At 29.1% G+C, this 26,657-nt stretch overlaps 4 protein-coding genes across 4 annotated transcripts; 2 read left to right on the top strand and 2 right to left on the bottom strand.

Moving 5' to 3' along the window:
- Positions 1 to 10,062: 10,062 nt before the first annotated feature.
- On the bottom strand, positions 10,063 to 12,510 carry LOC149031899 (uncharacterized). The gene has a single exon (XM_089174426.1). It carries the CDS (start codon positions 12,250 to 12,252, stop codon positions 11,074 to 11,076), a length of 1,179 nt encoding a protein of 392 aa, XP_089030552.1. The 5' UTR covers positions 12,253 to 12,510; the 3' UTR covers positions 10,063 to 11,073.
- A 7,493-nt stretch (positions 12,511 to 20,003) lies between these two features.
- Positions 20,004 to 22,298, bottom strand: HtrA2 (HTRA2-related serine protease). The gene is made up of 7 exons (XM_015326563.2): positions 21,786 to 22,298; positions 21,536 to 21,659; positions 21,390 to 21,476; positions 20,950 to 21,141; positions 20,714 to 20,864; positions 20,414 to 20,585; positions 20,004 to 20,318 (listed from the first exon to the last, which is right to left on the bottom strand). The coding sequence occupies exons 1-7, from the start codon at positions 22,178 to 22,180 to the stop codon at positions 20,159 to 20,161; spliced, it is 1,281 nt and encodes a 426-aa protein (XP_015182049.1). The 5' UTR covers positions 22,181 to 22,298; the 3' UTR covers positions 20,004 to 20,158.
- A 256-nt stretch (positions 22,299 to 22,554) lies between these two features.
- LOC107069329 (gastrulation defective protein 1 homolog) lies at positions 22,555 to 24,572 on the top strand. The gene is made up of 2 exons (XM_089174340.1): positions 22,555 to 22,705; positions 22,781 to 24,572. Exon 2 carries the CDS (start codon positions 22,797 to 22,799, stop codon positions 24,435 to 24,437), a length of 1,641 nt encoding a protein of 546 aa, XP_089030466.1. The 5' UTR covers positions 22,555 to 22,705; positions 22,781 to 22,796; the 3' UTR covers positions 24,438 to 24,572.
- Positions 24,573 to 24,757: 185 nt separating this feature from the next.
- Dhfr (dihydrofolate reductase) lies at positions 24,758 to 26,633 on the top strand. Its single transcript, XM_015326515.2, has 5 exons — positions 24,758 to 25,481; positions 25,563 to 25,718; positions 26,021 to 26,144; positions 26,321 to 26,430; positions 26,492 to 26,633. The coding sequence occupies exons 1-5, from the start codon at positions 25,399 to 25,401 to the stop codon at positions 26,568 to 26,570; spliced, it is 552 nt and encodes a 183-aa protein (XP_015182001.2). The 5' UTR covers positions 24,758 to 25,398; the 3' UTR covers positions 26,571 to 26,633.
- Positions 26,634 to 26,657: the final 24 nt, after the last annotated feature.

The following is a 26,657-nucleotide window of genomic DNA, read 5'->3' as shown; positions in this document are numbered from 1 at the left end:
TATAGCCCCATGATATTCCCCCATGATATTCCCCCATGTGAATATCTTCTTCTTCTTCTTCTTCTTCTTCTTCTTCTTCTTCGTCATTGGTTACACTTGCCCGTTGGTGTGCTTAGTCGTACGAGCTCACTCCCTACTATTACCCCCACCCCCATCCCTTCCACCACCACACCAAGTATGATGACGTATACCACCACCTGGGCCTTACGATGAGAAGTAAGCTTGGACTCCCCTCAGGGCCGTCCAAGGCCACAAATCAGCCATAGTTCGATTTTCCAAGCAGATAAATCAAATCTTTATAGGTCTACAATAAACCTTAGAAATTTAGACGTTGATTTTTCCAAAAAATTTTTCTTTTTTTTTTTTTTTTTTTTAGAAATTAAACTCTCCCCTAACCTCCCCACTCCTCTCTTATTTTAATTATCAATCTTTCAAATAAAAATGGGGATGATTGCTATGAGGAAAAAAATGATTTTCTTAGTTGAACAAAGTTTTATTCTTCTAATGTTTGTCAAATATGAAACCATCAACCCCCCCTCTCCCTCCCTTAATTTAATCTTATTGTTTTTTTGTATTTTCAATTTTTAAGATTTCAATGACAATGATTTGTTTATTTATTAATATTAATGTAACAAGTAAATTGATATTTCTCAGCTTTTTCAGATATGAAACTTCCCCACTCCAGTATTTTCATTTTTATTCTTTTTACAAATCATCCCCTACCATGAAATATAATCCAATTTAAATTCACATATACATATGTTATATTTATTATAATTGTACACACACATATTACATATATTTCTTTTTCATTTTAATAAGCAAACAACTGTACAAATCTTCTCCTACCTTGAAATACTTGAAATATAATCCACATCAAATTCACATATACATATACATATATATATATATATATCATATATACTACAAAATATAAATATTATATTACATTAATTATAATTGTATATAATACAAATATATGTCTATATATTTCTTGTTCATTTTAATAAACAAACAAACAAACAAAAACAAAGGAAAAGAAAAATCAGATTGTAATTAAACGATAATCATAATACATGTTACATACATACTGTACAAAAATATTTGAAATAATCAACCTGTTACCTGAAATTACCCCATACACCTATAACCAATAAACCGAATCATATATTATTTACCATATAGAAAGAGAATACCATATGACACAGGAATAGTATGTGCATTTAAATGCCAATGTCAAAACCAACGCGATTTCTCGCCCACGTTCTATATATACATATGTATGTATGAATGTATGTATGTGTGTGCTCGTTAAATACTAAAAAAAGAAAAAGGAATTTTACTCGGCATAGTTACATGGTTGTTGTTGATGTTGTTATGTAGTAGTGTATATAAGTATAGTTACTTATTAAAACTCATGTAGAGACGCAGAGCCTGAGTAATTCAAATGGAATTGATGAACTCGTTACATCCCCCACTCCCTCAACCCTTCCCTCCTTGTTCTTGCTATCTATCTCTCTTTCTCTCTTGTTTTACAACGTAGGATTAAGTGCCATAGCAGTACTATACTAACATGAGTACGTGAACACCGACATCCTTTTAAATTTACGCAACGTGATATGGAAATATTTTCTATGGTGTTGTATATATTCTTTCTTTCAGTCCTTTTAAGAAATAGGATAACTCTATATATATATGTATATGTAGTTACATATATGCAACGTATAAGGAAAAGGTCTGATTTAATACCGATCCACCCACTTCCTCCCACTTCCCAACCCTTTCATTCTAACCTTTCAACGTTTTCATGTCGCTAGGGTTTCTTCTAAAAACGTTTAGACCTTTTTTTTATTGCTAATTTATGGATTTATTATTTAGAGGTTATATAAGTGTTTAGATATTGTAAGTTTTCAATAGATGGTGCTGTATTACAATTGGAATATTTAGATATATTCAGGTCATACTTTTTTCAGATTTACCTATAACATAACCTAGTTTGTTCTATTTTTTCGAGTATTATTACTTCATGGATCCCATTATTAATTGTGATATTATTTTGTGTGTTGTTAACTTAGTATTTAGGATAGTTTTGTTCGCGTTTATTTTATATTTTTTATCGATAATTTAAAAAATTTATTATTTAGAGGTTTACTAAGTCTTTAAATACTCTAAAATTTCAATAGATGGTGCTGTATTGCAATTCAAATATTTAGATATATTCACGTCATACTTTTTCTTCAGATTTACATATGACATAACCTAACTTTTTCTATTTTTTCGAGTATTATTACTTCATGGATCCCATTATTAATTGTGATATTATTTTGTGTGTTGTTAACTTAGTATTTAGGATAGTTTTTTACGCGTTTATTTTGTATTTTTTATCGATAATTTAAAAAATTTATTATTTAGAGGTTTACTAAGTCTTTAAATACTCTAAAATTTCAATAGATGGTGCTGTATTGCAATTCAAATATTTAGATATATTCACGTCATACTTTTTCTTCAGATTTACATATGACATAACCTAACTTTTTCTATTTTTTCGAGTATTATTACTTTATGAATCCCATTAATTATTGTAATTAATTGTAATATTATTATTACAATTAATTATTATTAGTATTAATATTGTAATAATTGTATTATTTTATGTTTTGTTAACTTAGTATTTTGGATAGTTTTGTTCGCGTTTATTTTGTATTTTTTATCGATAATTTTAGAATTTATTATTTAGAGGTAATCTAGATCTTTAGGTACTGCAATTATTCGATAGATGGCCACTGTATTACAATTCGAATATTTAGATATATTCAGATCATACTTTTTTCAGATTTACATATGACATAACCTAACTTTTTCTATTTTTTCGAGTATTATTACTTTATGGATCCCATTATTAATTGTTGTATTATTTAGTATGCTATTAACTTAGTATCTAGGATAGTTTTTACCGCGTTTATTTTGTATTTTTTATCGATAATTTAAAGGATTTATTATTAAGAGGTTTACTAGATCTTTCAATACTTTAAAATTTCAATAGATGGTGCTGTATTACAATTCAATCAGATTTACATATGACATAACTAACACCGTACTTTTTATATTTCTTCATGTATTATAATTATGTTATACGTGAATTTGAAGGTGGATTATATTTCGTGGTAAGAAAAGAATTGTACAGAGGAACTTGTAGGAAGTATTTAGGACCTTCGAAAGGTACAACGTCTTCTTTATCGTCGATATTCCTTTTCCGAATACTCTCTCTCTCTATCTCTCTCTCTCTCTCTCTCTTTTTCTACAAACCATACTCGTAAAATTTTTCTTCTTTTTTGTTGCTTAGTATCGGTGTATATGATCCTGTGTATATACCAAATGGTATGGTATGGTGGATCCTTTAATGTCTTTTTCTCTTCACGATATATAGACACGTAACATGTACGTTTTAACACACATATATATATATATATATTGGTAGTGGACCATTATCCATGGAATGAAACCAAACGAATCCAGCACCAGTACCACCACCGTACCGGCAAACTCGAAAAACTTCTCTTACCCCGTAAGAAAAATTGGCGGCTAGCAAAATTACGGTGCCTGCCTCGTTAAAGTGTTACATAAATAATACACCGTGACGCTATAATTTATGAATAATACTTCCCGCACGAAATCCTTATTCTCGAGAGCCCTTATTCTTATTCTTCTTATTCTTATTCTTCTTATTCTTCTTCTTCTTCAGCGGAACCCTTCTCTGCTTAAACGAAAGAATGAAACGGGTTGTAAATCTGTTTCACGTGCACCAATCGAATGGAATTCGATCGATATTTCTACTTTTTTAATATGCTCACATTTGTTACAAAATCAACAACATATATATGTGTGTATGAGTGTGTGTAAGTGTGTATGTGTAATATTATTAATTAATAATTTGGAATATATGGACTAATTACTTACGATATTTTATTCTATTTTATTTCATCAAATTATATCTTTTTAAATTAATATTATTTTAAACTAACATTTATTACAAAATTAAAAATATAAAATATAAAATATAAATATATAAAATAAAAATATATATAATAAAAAATATCAAATATAAAAATATATAAAATAAAATATATAAAATATAAATAAATATAAATTACTTACAATATTTTATTTTATTTGTTTACCTTATCAAATAATAATTTTTTAACTAAATATTATTACAAAAAAAAAGAATAAACAACACAAAATAAAATTAATATTAAAAATTTTTAATCATTACATATGTTATCTCACGTTTACGAAATATTTTACCCCCCCCCCCACCACCATCTTTGAATTCTTTTTAATTGCCTAATTTTTTTTTTCCAATCAAATCGAAACATATTATTATTATACATATCTTTCGATCGAGATATATCGAATAATAATTCTAACCGCACGATAAATCGTGAGATCCCAAAGAACAAAAATGATAATCAACAAAAAAAACCCCTTCCCGTTCGTTTGATCGAAAGAATTTATCGGGAATATTCGGGGTGCTCGAAGGCAAAAGAAAATAAATAAAAAAAAAAAACAACCCTTTTCTCCTTTTACGGAAACGTGAAATTCTTCTTGAGTTATCCATTTTGTACGAAGCAGGCAGGCAGGCAGGCAGGCAGGCAGCATGTTTGAAGAAGGATCATCGAACCTTTCTCGATTCCCTTCAAAACTAACCAAGAAACAAAAAATCGAAAAAAAAATCAAACGATCATAACCTAAAAAAGGCACGCGATTGATTTCGTGGAAGTCAATTTAAACGATAGGAACAATTTGAAATTATGATTATGAGTGTTGTATGTCATCAACTTACCCCTAATTAATTAAAACTAATTGAACTTGCGTGTATTTTACTCTCTTTATTTCTCTCATACAAAAAACTCATTCGTTGTTGTTGTTGTTGTTGTTGTACATCCTAACCTAAAATAAAAAAAAAAAGGTTCCTTATATTCTCCCTTTCCCTGTACACCCTTATAAATACTGTACTCGTATTGGTATATTTATTATTAACGTATGTACGATTAATCGAACGAAATTACAGAACAACGCGAGTTCTGTAATGAAAGGATGAGTTTTAACAACGCGTGCTGTTGGTAATTGCAAAAAAGAAAAGTAGGAACACGAATAAAAGGGAAAAAGTAATGAGAAGGGAGGCCCGGATAAATAATATGCTAATTAACCAAAGGGGCCTTATTCCCAAAGAACCCTTTCTCTCTCTCTCATTCGAGTTAGTTTACGATAAACAAACAACATTGAATCCCACCGATTAGTTTCCTACGTTCCTTTACCTTTCCTTTCCTTGCCTTTCCTTTCCTTCCTTCATTTGCTGCCCCCTTCCTCTTTTCATCCCATCTCCTGTTAAACCCCCGTCCCCCCACCCTTAAGGAAGAAAGTCCTAGAACGCGATCGTGAATCACGATTGTTTCAAGACGAAGAACTTGTACTACAAGGAAGAAACTAACATCCGATTGGAAGATTAAACCGGCTAACTAACGATTCCATTTGCTGATTGCTCGAGAAACTCAAGTGAAATGCCTTTAGGGATGTTAAAACGCGTGTGCTATGTAACCATTCCTAAGAACCATTTTTTTGTTCTTGTTTAATACGTACGTCGTTTCTGAAAGGGGAACCCCCATCTTGTTCTGAGACCTTTGACACGATGACAAAGATCTTAGGACTAATTAATTGAGATCAATCTAAACCTTGATAAGTATTCTTATACTTATACTTATTTTTTTTTTAGTCTTCTTCTTGTTATTGTCTTTTCAATTTAGTTTTTTTTTCTTCTTTTTTCTTTGAAAAAAAATTGATAAAACTAACGTAGTACTAATGAGGTGATTTTATGCAATCAACGTTCAATTAATTGTACTAATTATCTTAGTAAAAGAAAAAATATATGAAAATATTCATTAAGTTTTATTATTTTTAATAGAAATACAGTTAGAACATTATTATAATGTATACAGTATTATGTATATATATATAATGAAGAAATACAGTTAGAACATTATTATAATGTATGTATGTGCAGTATTATATATATAATGAATTTCTAATTGGTTTTGAATCTTTGATATGTTTGCTTTAGAAATGAAGACCAAGTTGGGTTTCTCTATTACAAAACAAATTTCTATTTACAATATTTACAGCATTTAACGAATCTATAATCTTCTTTTTTCTTTTTTTTTTTTTTTGAAAAAACTAACGTAGTACTAATGAGATTATTTTAAGTAACCAACGTTCAATTATAGGTTAGTACAAGAAAAAAGAAAAACAAGAAAAAATTGATTAAGTTTTATTATTTCTAAAAGAAATACAGTTAGAACTTTATAATTTCCATATACTGTAAATATAATATGTAAATTATTATACATACTTACTTTTTTTGATTATGTATTAATATTTTATCCAAATATTCTCCTCTCTTACTGTATATATTAAATACTTCTAAACTTTGAAAATATAATTATATTTATACAACTGTATATTCTATTATCTAGAGTAGAAAACTGTATATTTTATTATATATAGAATATACAGTTAATATAATATTTACATTATTATGTATATAAGTATATTGTTTTTTTGATTATGTATTAATATATTTTATCCAAATATACCCCCTTCCTACTGTATATATTAAATACTTTTAAACTTTGAAAATATAATTATATTTATACAACTGTATATTCTATTATCTAGAGTAGAAAACTGTATATTTTATTATATATAGAATATAAAGTAAATATAATATCTACATTATTCTATATGTATATAAGTATATTGTTCTTTTGATTATGTATTAATATTTTATCCAAATATACCCCCTCCTACTGTATATATATATTAGATACTTTTAAACCTATAAAATATTATTGGATAACAAATATAAATACAAATGTAAAAGATATTATCTATATTATCTATACGTATAAAGTACTGAAATTTTCATAAAAGGTTGTGTGTATTATATATATATATGTGTAATGTATACACCTTTGGTAAGGTTTTACACCGTTAGAGAGTTGCATTTCTGACGTCAGCGTAGTCAAAGTTTCGTATAAACTGTGCAAATTTGTGATCTCTATGCAAAGAGAGAAATAGAAATAGAAATAGAAAGAGAGAGAGAGAAAAGAGAGAGAGAGAGGGAGAGAGAAAGAGAAATAGTTGGAAGGTACCTTTCGCACTAAGAACGTCGCGAGGAATCATTATACACGTCCTTATCTGCGTCGCATGCGCTAACGCATACTAAAAGAGAGAGAAAGAGAGAGAAAGAGAGAGAGAGAGAGAGAGAATACTGAGAGTATAACATATGCAGACCTTTTATCAGAAGGACGCTGGACGTTTCTATTATCGCGAGAGAGAATCGTCGTATTCTAGAGTCGTAGTTCCTTTCTCTACCTTCCTACGTCTAATGTAAGCCTAAGTCTCACCGTTTTATCTGCCATGACCGCATAAACAACGGTACCTGTAAAATACTGAAAGAGAAAGAGAGATAGATAGATAGATAAAGATATGATGAAACTACGTTTAAATTTGTAATAAAGTTAAATCATGATATTGATATGATATACATTTTAATACAATTTGTTTCGTTTTTTTTTCTATTACATTACTGTATATTTTATCATTTGTAATATTAGTTATACATTTATTTAGTATATTATACATGGTATACATTTAGAACATTGTTTTTACATTATATAATTGCATCATTATTATTTTACTAATTATATTATTCATAGTATACATTTAATACATTTTTTTTTTTTTTTTTTTACATTAAATTACTGTATCATTTTTAATATTGATCATAATATACATTTATTTATATTATTTTACATATGATAACTCATTTAGAACATTTTTAAATATTTTTATACATTATTGTATCATTTTGATTATATTATTTGTACTATATATATTTACAGTTAGTATGTTATAATATATATATATATTTGATTTTTAAATATTATACTGTATAAATCATAAAATACAATATTTCCATTTACCTATTAATTTAATGAGTATCCATAGAAAATATGTATACCCAAAATTATTCATAAATTGAAATTGGATCCGATACATACAACTAACGAGAAACATTGGCTTTCAAAATACAGGAAGATATACGAACGAATAACTATGAGTGTTGTTTTGTAAAATAATAAGAAGATTATATAAAGAAGTATCTAATTTCAATTTTATATTTGAAACTTTATTACATTAACTTTCATATATATATATATATATATATATATATATATATATATATATATATATATATATATGTATTACTTATTTTATAAAACCTAAATTATAAATTATTACATTATGTGTACATAACCTATGCACATAATAGTATGAACATATTCAAACCCAAAAAAAGAATATTTTATATTTAATATATAAATTAAAAAATAATATAAATATTTTATTTGTAAAATAATAAATAACATTTTATAATTTTACATATAAAATATTTTATAAATGTGTAATATAATAAATGTGCAATAAGTAATATAATATTCAAAATGATACAATATAACGTAATAAAAAACAAAACTGTAATATAATATTAAAAATTATACAGTAATATAATAAATAAATGTATATAGTATAAGTAATATAATATTCAAAATGATACAAATATAATGTAATAAAAAACAAAACTGTAATATAATATTAAAAATTATACAGTAATGTCTTCTTCTGAAGAAGAAGAAGAAGAAGAAGAAGAAGAAGAGTAATGTAATATAAAAAACTGTACTGTATAAATACAGTAATGTATAATATAAAACATAACATAAAAATAATGTAATAATATAAAAAACTGTACTGTATAAATACAGTAATGTATAATATAAAACATAACATAAAAATAATGTAATAATATAAAAAACTGTACTGTATAAATACAGTAATGTAATATAAAAAAATGTTCTTAATGCATATAATAATATTTATTACAATAAATGAACTATAGTTTGTTATAACATAGTAGCATGAACATATTCAAACCAAAAAAAAAAAAAAAAAAAATATATTTCATTATCTTTATACTAAAAAATAATATTTGATTTAGAATTGTATTCAATTGATTGTATTAAATTGAAAAAAAAAATAATAATAATAATAAATGAACTATAGTTATTTATAAAAAAAAAAAATGATCAACATTGACATAGGTGAGCGAATTACATTCGTGATAGTTGGCATAATGTACCCACCTATCCCTGAGTATAAAACAACAACAATCTGTGGACTGTTTCACCCAAGCCATCCGTTATGGTGACACCCACGCAATAGTGCACAAGGCAGAGCATATGCAACTTGCACTTTGCTAAAATAAGAAGGTTGAGGAGAGTCCTTCTTGGTGACTCGAGTGAAACGAGTATCCTTTTAGTAAAAAAAAAAAAAAAAAAAAAAAATCAAGAAAAGGTGGTATGCCAAGTGGAGGCGAACTTTAGACGCGTATTAGGAGATATTCTATGGGGTTCTCCAAGTTCTTCCTATTTTCCTCTCTCTCTGTCTCGTTCATTCGTTCATTTCCCCTACCACCCCATTCCTCACCCAAACCCCCTCCTTCACTTTTCTCTCACTCTATCTTCACGAGTCTAATCTTAGCCTCCATGGGGTTCGACGAACCCGATAGGACACTTGTCGCAACTGTCCAACTCAGAGATTAGATCGATCCGACGAAAGGTGTGTATATGTGTGTGTGTGTGTTTGTGTTTGTGTTTGTGAGTGTATACTTGAGGAGTTAGGTAGGTACAGGAGGAAACCGGATAAATCGATTCTTTACGAGCGTTCTAAGAGAAATATGGCGAACAACGAACCCCCCCATCCCTAAAAAAAAAAAAAAACAAAATGGTTGAAACGATATTATTCGACGACACCAAACCTCTTCCCCACTCAAATGCAACACTTCTCTTTCGATTTATCATTCTAAGTAAGTACTAAATCCATTTCATCATATATATATATATATATATATATATATATATATATATATATATATATATAGTATGTCGCCCACATATGTGACCATAATTATGAAAGTGGTCTGTCTAATGGTCATATATCTTTTGTTTCGAGATATTATTTTCAAGAATTACATTTGAACATACTAAATGTATCATTTTTTATGGGGATTGGTATGTAATATTGTTTCTACATTTGTTTATTTATATTTTGTTAATGTTAAATATTTATTAGTTTAATATGAGGTTATTTTCAAATACGTGTGTGTTTGAATTTTTAATGTATTTTAAAATGATATAATTTATGGTTTGTTTGGGGAAGGGATAAAAGAATGGAAAGGAAGAAGAAGTTAGGTGGAAACAACTCGTCAAATTAAGATCGAGGTCGACTACTATACTACTCGTCATACTAACATTTCCGACATTTTGTGTTACGTGAAAATGTTAAACGATTTTTATCATAGTTCTTTCTTTTTTTTTTGTCTTTGTGTTAAAATTAAATGTTCTCGAATAAAAGATGAATATAATTTTTCCTAATAAATGCAATAGATGATAGGACACACGTTGAACGTTATGCAAATTCTTAGAAAAATTCTCGTCAGGTTTGCGTCAGGGTTACGTCAGGGTTACGTCAGGTTATCAAACCCAAACGAAAAGTCTAGTGTCAGTCACTGATGACTGACGGTGGCGGTCAACGTGTTAAACATTAATAATAACAATTATTAGTTATAATAAGAAAACCAAAAAATTGATAAAAATGATTTGTTTTATTTGTCGTGTTATCTCGTGAAGGTTTTACAATGATACAATGATATTGTTAAAGGATATACATTATTTTTACTTGTATATGTAACACATGTATCAATGTACTATATATATATTGTATGTATGTGTATATATGTATGATAGAAACATAAATGACATTAAATAAAAAAAAAGAAAAGATGTTCCAAAAAACAGCTGATTATAAAAATGAAAATAAAGAATAGGATGTGTCTAACAAACCTAATAGAAAACAAAATTAAAATACAAAGAAATAGAAAAGCTCAAATGTAGTTCTTTACAATTTTACAGGTTCTTCAGTATTTTTTTGATTACTCTGATCGTTTAGGTTATCACGAGCATCATCTTTACTTTCGATTGGTTGATCGGATGGAATTTTCGTCGTATCGTCTTCCGATGATCGAGCTAAACGTATGGTAGGATAAATCCATGATGGAAATTCTAAAAGATTAGAGATTTGAATGTTGCCATTTAAATGAGTAGGAGTGATAGTTTTCAAAGGAACGGCCGTGAGAATGGAAGAATAAGGTCGATGATCCAGGATTGCAACCGGCTCTGGAACGAGAGTATGAAATTCCGTAAGTATTGGTATTGGTTGTTGTTGAACTGTTTCGATCTTGACCGCGTCCTTGTTAGACTGTTGACCTTCCAATCCAAGATTTCTATGAATCTGTATACGATTTTGATGATAATCTTTAGATACCAACACAGTAACGGGTGATTTGATCACATCGATGGTCTTCAATTCAATTGGATTTGTTAGAATAGGTAAAACCGGTGTAGCAGCAGCAGCAGCAGCAGCAGCAGCAGCAGCAGCAGCAGCTTCACCTGTGTTAATCCTATTGGTTATCGGTTCGATACCAGCACCACTTTCCGTACGAATATTCTGATGAATTCTTAAGTGACTTTGATGAGAGGTAGCAGTTGGTACTGATGATTCTGGTAATAAAATATTTGCCAATGCTCCGTAAGGTTTACCATTTACCGATGTATCATTTTGTTTCTTATTTGAATCATTTTCATCTGCACTACGTTTGTTACGTGTAATCGTGGTTGATTGTTTTTCATCGTCAGATGACGATGACGATGAAGATGATGATTCAGTTTTAGCATGTTCCTCATAAAGTGCTCGTTTAGCTAAAATAACATCAGCCGTTTCAATTGGCAGATCGGTATCGGTTGGTAGATTAGTTGCTGCAACGCGGAAACCACCCTCGTCGGCTACGTAAAAAACTGACTGCAAGATTCCGTGAGCGTCCAAGTAGCTGTAAGATCCCCTCGTGACTCCATCAGGACCTTTGACTTCTTCCTTAGCCGAGGGTCCACCTGAATAACTGTACGCGTGTTCCCCGGTTCTCGTGTTCTGAGACTGATGATACACCGGAAGTGGATCTGCCAGATAGGCATACGGCACAAGAGTCAACTGTGAGCACGTTACGGTGCTCAGGATCACCATAAGTACCACTATCTGTGAACATTTATTATTTCTTACATTGATCTCTTTAACAAAATGTTACAATAATAATAATAGATGAGGTTAGTCAATAATATTATTTAATTATACGAAATTTATATTATGATTTATTTTATTTTAATTTATTATTTATTTAAATATTAAACTACTTAACGTAGTAACTACTTAATGTAGTCAAATTAATATTCAATAATAATTTCTGGGACTTCAAATTACGTATAAAAGAACATACAATTTTTAATATATAAATAATAAATAATATATAAATAACAACACACAAAATAATACCATAATTAATAATGGAATAAATAAAATAATAATACACGAAAAAAGAATAGAAAAAGTAAGGTTAGTTATATCATATGTAAATCTAAATAAAAATGTACGACATGAATATATCTAATTAAATTGTGATATAACGCCATCTATTGAAAATTTATAGTACCTAAAGATTAATCTTAATTGTTTATTATTTATTGATTAATGAATTGATTGAATTATATAAAAAGTATTATGTATTATCTAATTACAGTAATTCATTTAATTATTTGAAAGAAAAGTACCCTACTTATTTTAATGGTAGATACCATTTGGAAAAAGCTTTTTTCTTTTTCTTTTTCAAAAAAAAAAAAAAAAACCTGATTGCTTCGATTTACTCCGTAAAGGATTTAACTAAAGATTTTATCTCCCTTTCTTTTTTCTCTCTAAAACACCAATTTCGAATGAGAACAGATTTATTTGCTCGCTCGTTCTTTCCTTCGTTCAGAGTGAATACTTTTCTTTACTTTTTTTTTGTTGTTTTTTTTTTTTTTTTTTTTTTTTGAGAAAAGAAAAGAAGAAGAAGAAGAAGAAGAAGAACGTTCCTGGAGTGTCGTCGAGCCATGCTCGAGCTTTTTAGAATTCCTTTCGTTGAGAGGTCCAAGCAAGAGACACTTTCAGATTCGAGTTGGGTAGGCAACCCAAAGAAAGACAAAAAAAACAGAAGAGAGAGAGAGAGAGAGAGAGAGAGAGAGTAAGAGAAAAGCGAATTTTAGGTCCGAACGAGTGTCGACAGTACCCTGAGTAGTGAGGGGTTGAGGAGGGAGAGTGTGAGGGTGAATGTAGTAGGGGGTAGGGGGAAATGCTACTCTCTCTCTCTCTCTCTCTCTCTCTTCTCCTCTCTTTCCCTTGAACGCATGCCGCTTGGGGTGAGTTTATACTTGCATGAGTCTCCAGAGATTCAACGCTCTTTACGACCCAATAAGAACCCCCGTATAAATGTTCACGAATCGAGAAAAAGATAAAGTAAAAAAATAAAATGAAACTAGAAATAAAAAAAAAAAAAAGTTACTTTTTATTTTTTTTTTCTATTTCTTTGTTTTATTATTCTCTATGCAAATCGAATAACGCGATTTGATGATCTGTAAAACGTGCATTGATCTCTTTTGATCAATCAATCAAATAAAAGGTGTTACGAATTCGTTGTTTTGAAAATATTTTGACATTTGCAAACTTTCAGTGGAGGTTAGATAAATTTAAATGGCTTTTGTTTCAATTGTTTCAGGTTAGAAATATTTTCTTTTCATATTTATATTACGAAATATTTTTCAAAGCAAATTTTCAAGGGAAGGGATGTATCAGATGCAACAATTAATACAATGTTTTAATATTTAAATTTGCAATTAATTTTTCTTCAATGAATTACAGCTTTTCTTTCAATCGTTTTAGGTTAGAAATATTTTCTTTTCATTTTTATATTACGAAATATTTTTCAAAGCAAATTTTGGGGGGAAGGGATGTATCAGATGCAACAATTAATACAATGTTTTAATATTAAAATTTGCAATTAATTTTTCCTCAAAGAATTACAGCTTTTCTTTCAATTGTTTTAGGTTAGAAATATTTTCTTTAGATTTTTATATTAAAAAATATTTTTCAAAGCAAATTTTTAAGAATGTATTACGTGCAACAATTAATACGATTACTTGATAATCTAGATAAAGAAAGAATGAGACAGGTATAGCTGTAATTTCGTCGTTATTTGTAAAGTGGTCGAAATTTCACGATTTATAATCCCTCTCACCCTCTACCTCCCCCACCCCCCAATATACGAAACTCATATTTACACATTGCGGATGGCCACACTCGTGATTGGAATAACCGATATGTTCCGTAGTCTGAATTTTGCCACGATTTTACAGTTTACTTCATCGTCGTGTCGTATTTACCTCTCACCATAAGTATATATATATATAAAATACAGGTAATAGGTAAAATTGTGGATACATGGTGAAGTATATTTTATAACTATTAAATACGACGAAATATATATATATATATATTTTACATGAACGTTGCTAATTACGAAATACGAGAAGTTTTGTGACTAATTAGAAATGCTTAATTTATATCATACTCCCTCTCGGTTTATTTTTTGTTTTGTTTTGGCTAACTCAAAAAGTTACAAATTCAAAGTAAAAAACCTTGACGTAATAATATTCATAGACATTTATAGAATATCTATATTTATTTATATAAAAAATTTGAAATAGATAGATATAAATATTTGTTTATATTTGAAATGTTTATATTTCAAAATACAGTATCACACTTTTGGTTTTCAATGAACTTTGAAACTACTGAACCAATCTTAACCCATTTTCCCGCCAAATGTTCACTATTTTATTTTAAATTTTTATATTAAATAAAAGAAAAACAATTGTTGCAAAAACAGTTCTATTTAGTTAGTATGAATATCATTATACAGTTAATTTAATTTATTTTTGCAATTTTAATATTGCGATGGGTAATAGGTCAATGAAATTTTTGTTATTTTATGTAATTTTGATCAACTTAGAGTACAGGATAGTTTTTATTGTTAATATAACAAATTAATTATTATATTTTAAGGGTATCTAAGTTTCTAAGTTCTGTAAATTTTCTATAGATGACGTTGTATTACAATTTAATTATTTCAATCTTTTTTTTCAGATTTACATATAATAAATCAACCTTACTTTTTTATATATTTTTCTTGTATTATTATTTTATTTATTCTATTATCAATAAATGTGATATTATTTTGTGTGTTGTTATAATTAATTAAATAATTTAGAATTATATTAAATCAATGTTTTATAACAAAGTCACAGCAACAAATACTCAGAAAGCCTCAACATCCTAGAATACATATAACAAAAAATATAGAAAATAATCTAATAAAATAAATAAATAATAAACAATATAATAAATAAATATATCAAAGAAACATATATCTAATAAATATATAAAATCTATTATCTATCTATCTATAAAGTATCTACAATTTAATTGAATATAATTTTCCAAATATTTATCTATCTAATATCCATTTGTTGAATTCAAATAAATTGTCTTTGTTTTATTTATAAAAAAAAAATAGATTCTTGTGCACAAAATACTCACACAGACACATATTAAATTTTTCAAATAAATTTAAAAACAAATCATTCAATGTAAAATGATCGAAATTAGTAGACCAAAAACTACTCACCAACAATGATTGTTGCTGCTTCATCATGTTTACAAATTCAAAGTTGACTTTAGGTAAACCTCCTTCTTCGATGAAGGACTGTTTCGATTATGCACCTTACTCCTGATCTGGATTTTACTTATATACGTTGTCTGGACAAGAAGAAGTCGTTGTACACGATTACTTTGAATCAGGAACCAAAGGTTTGTTGTTCGTTGAAGGACACGAACAAACGAGATCCGTTCACCGAATTCTTCCTTCTCTGGTTATTCCTCTCTCTCTCTCTCTCTCTTTCTCTCTTTCTTTTTATCTTTTTCTTTCTATCCGGAACCGAAGATCCTGTCTCTCTCTCTCTTTCTCTTTTTTACTCTCTCGTGTGAGAGAAACTGGTATATAAGATTGTCTTTTTCATCCTTTAACCGGCAAGAGCAACAGGCAAACACACAGACAAATAAAACGAGAAATAAGAAAGATACAAGTTATAAAAAAATGAATAAAATATTCTTACTAATAGTTATTATAAATATATACATACATACTTACATACATACATGTATAAATACATACATACATAAATACATATACTAATTGATATTAAAGGTAGGGGTTATCATATTAATTTGTTCATAAATTTCTATTCTTAAAATAGCAAAGAGCAACCATTAATGACAATTAAGATGAAGATAAAGGAACTTAATGAAGGTACTACTATCGTGCTAAATATAATTATGCTTTCTCGATCGATAATAGTTTTAAACGGTGATAGCACAAACTGTGTTATCTTATTACATAATTTATCTTATCCTATATTGAAACTTAGTATTGCTGTCAAGTCAAAATATAGATGTGTTGTTATTTCTTTAATATCTACAATATTTACGTTTATGGTTAATTAATATTAATTTAATAGGTGCTTTATGCGATTATTTACAGTTTTATTTTCTTATTATTATTATTATTATTATTATTATTATTATTATTATTATTTTATGATCTTCTTAATGATTTTGTTTTAATGAAATTGATATTATCATGTTTTACATTAAAGATAAGAATGAAAGAAAAATAATGAACATTATCTGTCTTTTTCTTGAGTTCCTTTACTTCATCAACTTCCCCAAGGTCGTTTGGTACAACTTCTGCTATATTCAAATATAAACTTCTTACTTATAATACACTTATTTTTATTTATACTCTAGTTTTATATTTTCTTATTTGATATCATGCAAAATGTAATGAGATTTTATGTCAAATTAACTCATTTAATGATTTGCAACTTTGTACAATTTTTATAAATATTATAATTATCTTCATTTTTAATTCTATTTGATATAATGCAAAATATAATGAGATTTCATGTCAAATTAACTCATTTAATTATTTGCAACTTTGTAAAATATTTATAAATATTGTATTATCTTCATTTTTATTTCTATTTAATATAATTCAAAATGTAATGGGATTGAAGGTTAACCATTAACTCATTTAATATTTGCAACTTTGTAAAATGTTTATAATATTATAATTATGTTCATTTTTAATTCTATTTGATATAATTCAAAATGTAATGGGATTTTATGTCAAATTAACTCATTCAATTATTTGCAACTTTGTAAAATGTTTATAAATATTGTATTATCTTCATTTTTAATTCTATTTGATATAATTCAAAATGTAATGGGATTGAAGGTTAACCATTAACTCATTTAATATTTGCAACTTTGTACAATTTTTATAAATATTGTATTATCTTCATTTTTAATTCTATTTGATATAAATCAAAATGTAATGGGATTGAAGGTTAACCATTAACTCATTTAATATTTGCAACTTTGTAAAATTTTTCTAAATATTGTATTATCTTCATTTTTAATTCTATTTGATATAAATCAAAATGTAATGGGATTGAAGATTAACCATTAACTCATTTAATTATTTGCAACTTTGTAAAATGTTTATAATATTATAATTATCTTCACATTTACAATTTTATTTGATAAAACCCAAAATTTAATGGAACTTTATGTTAACTATTAACTCATTTAAATTATTTGCAACTAATCTTATAATAAAACAAAAATCTTTTTAATATTTTGCAACATAAAATAATTAAATTTCGACATGGAAGAACACATCTTGAAAAAATCTAAACTCAGCAAGAAAGTAGAGAATTAAAAAAAAAAAAATAGAATTTAAGAACAACTGATCAATATTTCTAATAACTGCAACATTGTGTCATAAGATAGTACATTTATATTTTATTACAAATACTCATAATTTCATAAATATTAAATATATACATCTCTTTTTATATTATAACAATAACACAAATAATTTTATACAAATATTCTCATCAAAACTACAATCAGAATACAAATCATCAATAATTTTCGATGCAAACAATTTCAACAATTTCAATGAAGTCAAAAAAAAAATATAATTCGTTTAAAGTCCTTGATAAAGGTATGCAAGTAAGTAAAGTACATCTATATATATATATATATATATACATGATCACTGTAAACCGAAAGAATCGTTTAAAGCTACTTCTCAGGACCTTCTTTCAGAGTTATCTTTTCATTTCTTTTTTTGTTCTTATACCATGCAACCGCAAATACGAGCAAGAATGGTGGTAGTATCTTTCGCCCTAACCGTAATAAAATCACGCGACCCTCAGCCTTGACGTTATTCACAGTACCTGACCCGGACATAGGCACTTGTACTTTAAACAACAAGCTACTTTACACGTTCAAATATATCACACGACCAATGATTTAAGTAAACCTAGGTGTGACTGATCTTCTCATGAATTAAATCTAATTGAATTTGATCATTAATACAAAAATTATATTTATCTTCAACATCTACCTATCAGCAGATAAATGATACTCATACATTTCTTCATTCACACACATACAAACTCATACTAAATTCTCTCATATATATATATATATATATATATTAAAAAGAAAAACTTGAACTATTGTTCTCACGAAAGCAAGCAGAGCAAGAAGTACGTCTCAGGGTTTTTTTACGAGAACCTTTAATGATACCCTCGAAGGTCATTGAACTCGTAAAACAAGTAAAAAAGAAAAGAAAACGAAAGGAAAGGTAAGAAAGAAAAGAAAAATATCGAAGAAGAAGAAGAAGAAGAAGAGGAACGTGAGCTAGTGTATTCGATCCTTTAAAGGGTATCTTTACAGGGTCATTCGTCGTTGGAAAAGCTCGTGAACGCGAGCAGGAGTGTGTAGGTGGAGACAATCGGGCGTGTATCTCGTTCATACCATCTCTCTCTCTCTCTCTCTCTCACACACACACACTTCTTCCTTTTTTCTAGAAGAAGTAACAGCAATAGCAGCAGCAGCAGCAGCAGCAGCAGCGAATCCGAAGCCATCTCACGGATGTCTATTTGTTTTCACGCTACCAACGTATAGGTACTTTTACTACGTGGGAAGGGCTTAGAGTAGATGGCTCGTAGGCGAAGATAGGCTGAGTGAAAAGCGTGGATAATCAGAGAATAGAATAACGCTTGACACTTAAGAAGAATAAGAAGAAGAGGGTTAAGGATAAAAGAAACATTAAAGAAAGACCATAGGCGTGAATTGATGATAATACTTCTTATAGAACAAGATTACCAACTTATTGTTTATTCAAAATCATTTTTATATATAGAATTGAAATAAAATGCTATAATTCTATTGGTTACTGAGAGTCTGCTCTGAGAAAACAAAAAAACAAGACATAGACATTTTAACATTCAAGGATATAGAATTCTTCACCCAACCCCCTTATTAAGTACGTCCTGGTAGGACAGGATCCAAGGACAGTAAAATAATTCGATTTAAAAATCCCGAAGAGGTCTACTAGCGCAGAATATACACCCACGTTCGCAGCAGCACACTACGAAGTGTATAGGATCCGGTCACATATATGTGGAGGTCGTCTTATGTCGTAAACAACGCGAACGTAATGCCGTTTCGTTCTGAAAGAAAATGAGAGAGAGAGAGAGAGAGAAAGACCACACCCGGTGTACGTACGGAGTACCACCATAAACACCGAAGAGTATCCTATCGTAACTGCTCGTTTTAACGTTCTTGCTCTTCGGCTTCGCATCGGTCTTTCTTATATTTGAAACAGCAGGGTGGATATGAAAACAGGTACGTGAAAAATGTTTGTTGTTATTATTATTATTATTGTTGTAAGAGAAAGAGAGGAATATAATGAAAAGTATGCGAAAAAATGATTTTTTCTTCAGTTAATGTATTTATTGTTGTTGATCTTATTTGTTTGTTATTGTCTTTTTATTAAAAATTTGTATTAATTCACTGATTTTTTGTATTTAATCGAGATATCATGCCAAATGTATTTATTATGATAAATTTATTTTATATTAATAATTCAGTCTTCTGGATCAACAGTTACATTGATAACATCCCTGTGTCTAACTACCGTCAATTGCAATGAACCACTGCTTTCTAATGCTTTGTATATATTGACAGCGGCAAATACTGGTTCACCGTTGACATGTGTAATTATATCACCAGCTTGTATTCCACTTCTAAAATTATACAAAAATAATACGAATATTATTATAAATATCAAAAAGTTTTCTCATTAATTAATATAAATAATATTAAACGTTTATTAATTTACCTGTAAGCGGGAGAACCGGTTATTACTCTCCAAACAAATACGCCATGTTTGATCATGTCTAAAGAATAACCTCTTTTGTGTTGTAATTCAAAGATAATATCGGGTGAAATGGTTAACATCGTTATACCCATATATCTTCTTTTGTGTGTTTCTACCTGATCGGGAAGTTTACCTACAATGAAACATAATTATTGAGTTAATTCTAAAAAGCCATCTATCGACAAAATTCGCAATTACTTAGTTACCAACTCAATATAATATATTATAATAAAACAAAAGTAAATAATTAATTAAAATTACCTTTGTTCTTTCTACGAATTTCTGCCTTCTTTAAGAAATCTTTAGCATAATCTATAGGAATAGCAAAAGAAATACCCGCAGTAACTTTCATGGCATTAATGCCAATAGCTTCGCCATTTAAATTCACTAAAGGACCACCAGAATTTCCAAACTAGAAATTACACATAGCTTTTTGTTATAACAACGTACAATATTCTAATTGTTTTTTTTTTTTTATTTATATCATAATAACTAACAGTAATAGCAGCGTCTGTCTGAATATAGGTTATGTTCCTGTCGAGACCGAGTTCTTCGCTTGGTCTATTTGTACTACTAACTACACCACTAGTTATCGTGTTACTCAACGACAGAGGAGAACCAATGGCGATTACAAACTCTCCAGGTCTAATATCTGACGAATTACCAAGTTTCATTACCGGTAAATCTTTCTGTAAATATAAAAATAATTTATACATTACGGTAGACATTTATGAAAAAAGATTAACAGAAGTATTTAGATAACGATAAGTTAATTTAATCCTTTCAAACGCCGGATATATCCGACATCCGCGCGATGACTTGTGCTTACGAGCGCCGGATATATCCGGCAGCTGCGCGTACTTCCGTATGATGACAACACTACGGTGAACTGGACTGCCAAAACGAAAGGGGTTAAAGATAAAAACAAGTTTTATACCTTATTAATTCTTAAAGTTGCAAGATCACCTTGCATATCGACGTCCTCTATTACACCATTATATACAGTTCCATCATGTAAGCGAACCTAAACAAATGATAAACATATGTATCTTTAAAAATAATATTGTATAATATTGTATTTACCTTAACTTTGCTATTGCGTCTTCTCATGACAACATGAGCATTGGTTAATATCAAACCATCGGAAGAGACAATAAATCCACAACCGTTACTAGTTGCGATAGGTCTTCCTGTGAACATATCTAATCTATTTTTAAATTAATATTATAATAATTTTAAATTAGATGTATATATATATATTATTAATTTGGAATATAAATCTAACAAACATGTAGAAAAGAAATATTAATCAGAAACGTACCTCTGTACTTACTTTTTATCATCAGATATTTCTATGTAAACTACCGAAGGTGCTGATACCGCAACAACGTCTGCTATAAAATTATATCTCTCTCTATAATCCACGAGATTTGGTATAATGGTCGCAGATCTGACGATGGGCATTCCAAAATTGAACTCCCTGAATCGTTCGTACAAATCATTTCTTTTTTTGTACAAGAAATAACTGATTCCCGAAATGACTAACGTATAAGTTAACAAATGTTTTCCACTTCTGTTGTTATTATTAATCCTGTTGTCACGTTGACACAGATGGTTACTTCTTACTTGATTTAATTGATCTGCATTGAAAAATATAGCTGGTCGTACGTGCGACAAATATTCTTTTTTCAAAATGTTTAAAGAAACGCGTGACAAGAGGACAGTCATTTTGAATTGTAACAATCAAAGTATATAGGTTAGGTTTTTTCATTCAATTCTGTTGTCATCTAAATATACTACTACTATCAAAGAATATAGAATAATATATGACACTTTTTATGTCAAGAATTCATTTTAGTTCGCATTGGAACCACCAGTGGGCGATAGTAGGTAGAATACCATATTTTTTATGTTGATGGATTTCTTACTGACAATTGTCGATAAGGTAGAAATAGTCTTTCCCTAATTTATCGACCATGTAAAAAAACTAGTTAGCACGTGACTACCAGTAGGCTTTAATAGGTACTTTATCTAATGACAGTAGAATACTGTCAAAAATGTGTTCTACCTACTATCGCCCACTGGTGGTCGTAATGCTAACTAAATACATTCTGTATACTATTCTATATTCATTGATTTAACCTACTGTATTGAGCCGAATAATCAATAAACTCGTAGTTTCTGTTCTTGGTCAACATTTATAATCATAGTTGCATTGTATACTTTTGAAGTGTCAATATTCTTGGATATTTGGTATGATTACAAAGAATAAACAAATAATAACATCTACACAACATTTGTAATTACATAACCTTACTTACGTTTCAGAAAAAAAACCAAAACCATGAATAAGATGTATAGTGATTCACAAAAACTCTCTTCCAAAAATATTGTGGAAGACAAAAGGGAAGAAGATGATGATGAAGAAGAAGAAGAACAAGAAAAAGGAGCAGAAGAAGAAGAAAAACGAGATGAGGAAGCTGAGGAAGAGGAAGATGATGAATCCGAGACAGAAGAAATGTTGTTAAAAGATAAAATACCTTGTACACATGAGGTAACTATGACCCATGGTACTAAAGCAGTTATAGCTATTGCTGCAGATCCATCTGGTGCACGTCTTGCATCAGGATCCATCGATTATGATGTTTGTTTCTGGGATTTTGCTGGTATGGATTCTTCCTTAAGAAGTTTCCGAACTTTGCAACCATGTGAAAATCATCCGGTCAAATGTTTACAATATTCTACTACTGGAGATGTAATATTGGTTATATCAGGAGCAGCACAAGCTAAAGTATTAGACAGGGATGGTTTTGAGAAATGTGAAACTGTAAAAGGTGACCAATACATAACTGACATGGCACGTACAAAGGGTCACACTGCTGGATTAAATTGTGGATGTTGGCATCCATTTAACAAAGAGGAATACTTGACCTGTTCGCAGGACAGCACTTGTAGAATTTGGTTGTTGCATAGACCACGTGGTCATAAAAATGTTATCAAATGTAGAGCACAAAATGGTGTTAAAACAATTCCAACTACCTGTAGTTACAGTCGAGAAGGAACCGTAGTAGCATGTGGATGTATTGACGGTTCCATACAAATGTGGGATCATAGAAAAAACTTTGTCAGTCCATCCTTGATATTAAGAAATGCTCATGGTTCTAATAACGAAATATCCAGTTTAAGTTTTTCTTATCTTGGACAAACATTGGCGACTAGAAGTTGCGACGACACGTTGAAATTATGGGACTTGAGATCATTCAAAGTACCAATATTTGAGGTTAAAGATTTATTTTCTCGATACGAAACAACCGATTGTATGTTCAGTCCAGACGATTCTATGGTAGTTACCGGAGAATCATTAAGAAAGGGTCAAGAAATGGGTAAAATTTTATTCTACGATACTAAAACATTTGAACTGGTTAACGAAATACCTGTTACCAATTCGCACGTTATCAAAACATTATGGCATCCTAAATTAAATCAATTATTCGTTGGTTGTGGAAATGGTACAGTTAAAGCTTATTACGATATCAACAGAAGTATGAGAGGTGCTAAATTATGCGTCGTCAAATCTCATTTCAAACATAAACACATGGAAGTAATGTCAACCCAACAAATAATTACACCACATGCATTGCCACTCTTTAGACAGGACAGACCTAAATCTGTTAGAAAACAAATGGAAAAGGATCGTCTTGATCCTGTTAAATCCCGACGTCCAGATTTACCGATTACTTCTGGTCAAGGTGGAAGAGTAGCATCATCCGGTGGTACATTAAGTTCTTATGTTATTCGTAATCTTGGACTCAGTAAAAGAATAGAGGATGATCAGGATCCTAGAGAAGCAATTTTGAAATTTGCGAAAGTTGCTGAGGAAAATCCATATTGGATAGCACCAGCTTATAAAAGGACCCAACCAAAAACCATTTTTCAAACCGATGAACAGGAAAGTGGTCCAAGTAATAAGAAACCAAAATCATAAATAAATTTGAATTTAAAATTCTGAATAATATCATGTAAATATTTATAATTTAAGATATGGAAATAGATGTACTTTGTTTTATGTCAAAGTAAAGTGTAATGAATATTATATATATTATATATTATTGTTTTATAATATACTGTATTATTTATCTCCTTATTAAAAAAAAAAAAGACATTATTATTATAAATAGAAAAAGAAATTGTACGTTGGATGTAACATAAAATACAATTGAAATAAACAAACCTGAAGTTAGGTTTTAAAGGTATATCCCTGTTTTAGGAAGTTTAAAAAAGAAATGATTTTTTATTGTTTAAATTTATACCTAATATATCTAAGATTATTTATGTAAAATTATATAAACCAATTTACAGTATTTTCGAAAATACAGCACTAAATGTGGTGAGGCGTCGAGCAGGTTACACAACGCTCGGACAACTGTTTTTTTCAAATTTAAACAAAATTCTAAATTTCACAATAAGTTTAGGTTTTTTTTTAGTTTATTTAGTAGAGAAATGTTTGAAAATTAACATTTCTTTTGGTTTTTTCATTTCAAACGAATTTATCCAATAGCAAATACGAGCTGTATCTTTCCCGCCAAAATTGGAGATGGCGATTAGGAGATGCTGCACAAACACATCCATAAAAGTCAACTGCTTTTCAACATTTAATTGAAAAATCTGTATTGATATATTCTCAAGAGTACACTTGACTGGTTTCTTTCTCTCTATCCCCAAAAAATCCTTTAAAAAACGTTTATGTAAGGCCCCATAATCATTTCAAATGTGTATTTAGTGACAATCAAACACAAAAATGACACCATCTAGTGACCAAACTTTATTTTCAGATTATTTTTAGGAAATAACGTTTATGCGTCTCTATGCACGTGGGTTTAAGGTTTACGCGTCTCTATGTGCTCTGTTTGAATATTTTCAAAAAATCTAAATTTTGATTTAAAAAAATGCAATTAAAATTGTTTTTAATCGCAGCGGCATGCGATAATTTAGGAATTGGCATAAATGGAAATTTGCCATGGAATTTAAAGTAAGTTTTTTCATTCCTATAATAAAAGTTCACATTTTTGGACTACTATAACCATATTATCTTATCATATTTTATATTTAGAACCGAAATGGCATATTTCTCTCGCATGACGACAAAGACAAACAATGACAATAAAAAAAATGTTGTATTAATGGGTAGAAAAACCTGGGATTCTATACCACCGAAGTATAAACCATTGAAAAATCGTATTAACATGGTTTTAACGAAACAATCTCTGTAATTCATTTTCCAACGTGATGATAATCAACACATTGTTGACCGGTCACGAGTTAACTCGTGTTTTTACAGCCGAACGTTACTGATTGATCATGTATTAACTCGTGATGCGCTTTTTTTTCGTGTAATTGCGGTTTTTGTTGATAGATGACTTTTTAAAATCAGCAATGATTTAGTTGCCAACCGGTGACATGAGTTAAATTTAAACAAAAACAAAAAAATGGCCGGTCAACGATGTGTTGAAACTTAAAATGAAACTTTTTTAATAAATAATTCATAAATGTTTTAAACAACATTTTTAGAAACTTTGGATCCGATGCGATCCCTTGTAAAAGTATTACAGATGCATTGGATATTATATCTCAACCACCATTATTAGAACAGGTGGACAAAGTATGGGTCATTGGTGGAAGTTCCGTTTACAAAGTACATTTATCAACAATTTTGGTTCTTTGAGTTTCTTTTTCTTTTCTTCTTTTCCTCTTACAAAATTTCTATATTTTCATCAGAGAGACCAAGATATGGGTCATAGGTGAAAATTCTATTTACAAAGTATATCTATACACTTTTTCTTTTAACCCTCATTAGGTTTATTTATACAGGCCGCATTAGAATCACCGTATTTTCATCGTTTGTATCTCACTAAGATAAAAAAGCATTTTGATTGTGACGTATTTTTTCCACAACTGTCAACCGATTTTGTACAAGTCAAGTGAGTAACTTTTGTCTCACAATATCTTTTCAAGTATAAATATAAAAATGATTTTATTTAGGGATCCCAATGTTCCTGATGGAATTCAAGAAGAAAATGGAATTCAATTTGAGTATAAAGTTTATGAAAAGAAGAACTGAAATGTATGTAATTTGTAGCAAGCTGTTAATGGCGAACAAAATATGAATTGAAGCACAAATGCTATTATAATTTTTCATAAAAATAAG

The sequence above is a fragment of the Polistes dominula genome, unplaced genomic scaffold, assembly GCF_049000335.1.
Source record: "Polistes dominula isolate Pdom_NZ unplaced genomic scaffold, Pdom_raw_medaka contig_83, whole genome shotgun sequence".
In the NCBI taxonomy this organism is placed as follows: Eukaryota; Metazoa; Arthropoda; class Insecta; order Hymenoptera; family Vespidae; genus Polistes; species Polistes dominula.
Note: the sequence above shows the minus strand (reverse complement) of the source record. Positions and strands in the feature narration are given on the sequence as shown.

What these genes read in the sequence shown, in the direction of transcription:
- LOC149031899 (XM_089174426.1), bottom strand. Translation starts at nt 12,252, where the DNA reads ATGGTGATCCTGAGCACCGTAACGTGCTCACAGTTGACTCTTGTGCCG.
- Dhfr (XM_015326515.2), top strand. Translation starts at nt 25,399, where the DNA reads ATGCAATTAAAATTGTTTTTAATCGCAGCGGCATGCGATAATTTAGGA. An exon ending in GTGGAAGTTCCGTTTACAAA is followed by an intron (nt 26,145 to 26,320) that starts GTACATTTATCA and finishes TTATTTATACAG; the next exon opens with GCCGCATTAGAATCACCGTA. An exon ending in ACCGATTTTGTACAAGTCAA is followed by an intron (nt 26,431 to 26,491) that starts GTGAGTAACTTT and finishes GATTTTATTTAG; the next exon opens with GGATCCCAATGTTCCTGATG.
- LOC107069329 (XM_089174340.1), top strand. Translation starts at nt 22,797, where the DNA reads ATGAATAAGATGTATAGTGATTCACAAAAACTCTCTTCCAAAAATATT.
- HtrA2 (XM_015326563.2), bottom strand. Translation starts at nt 22,180, where the DNA reads ATGACTGTCCTCTTGTCACGCGTTTCTTTAAACATTTTGAAAAAAGAA. An exon ending in CAACTTTAAGAATTAATAAG is followed by an intron (nt 21,142 to 21,389) that starts GTATAAAACTTG and finishes TTATATTTACAG; the next exon opens with AAAGATTTACCGGTAATGAA. An exon ending in AATTCGTAGAAAGAACAAAG is followed by an intron (nt 20,586 to 20,713) that starts GTAATTTTAATT and finishes GTTTCATTGTAG; the next exon opens with GTAAACTTCCCGATCAGGTA.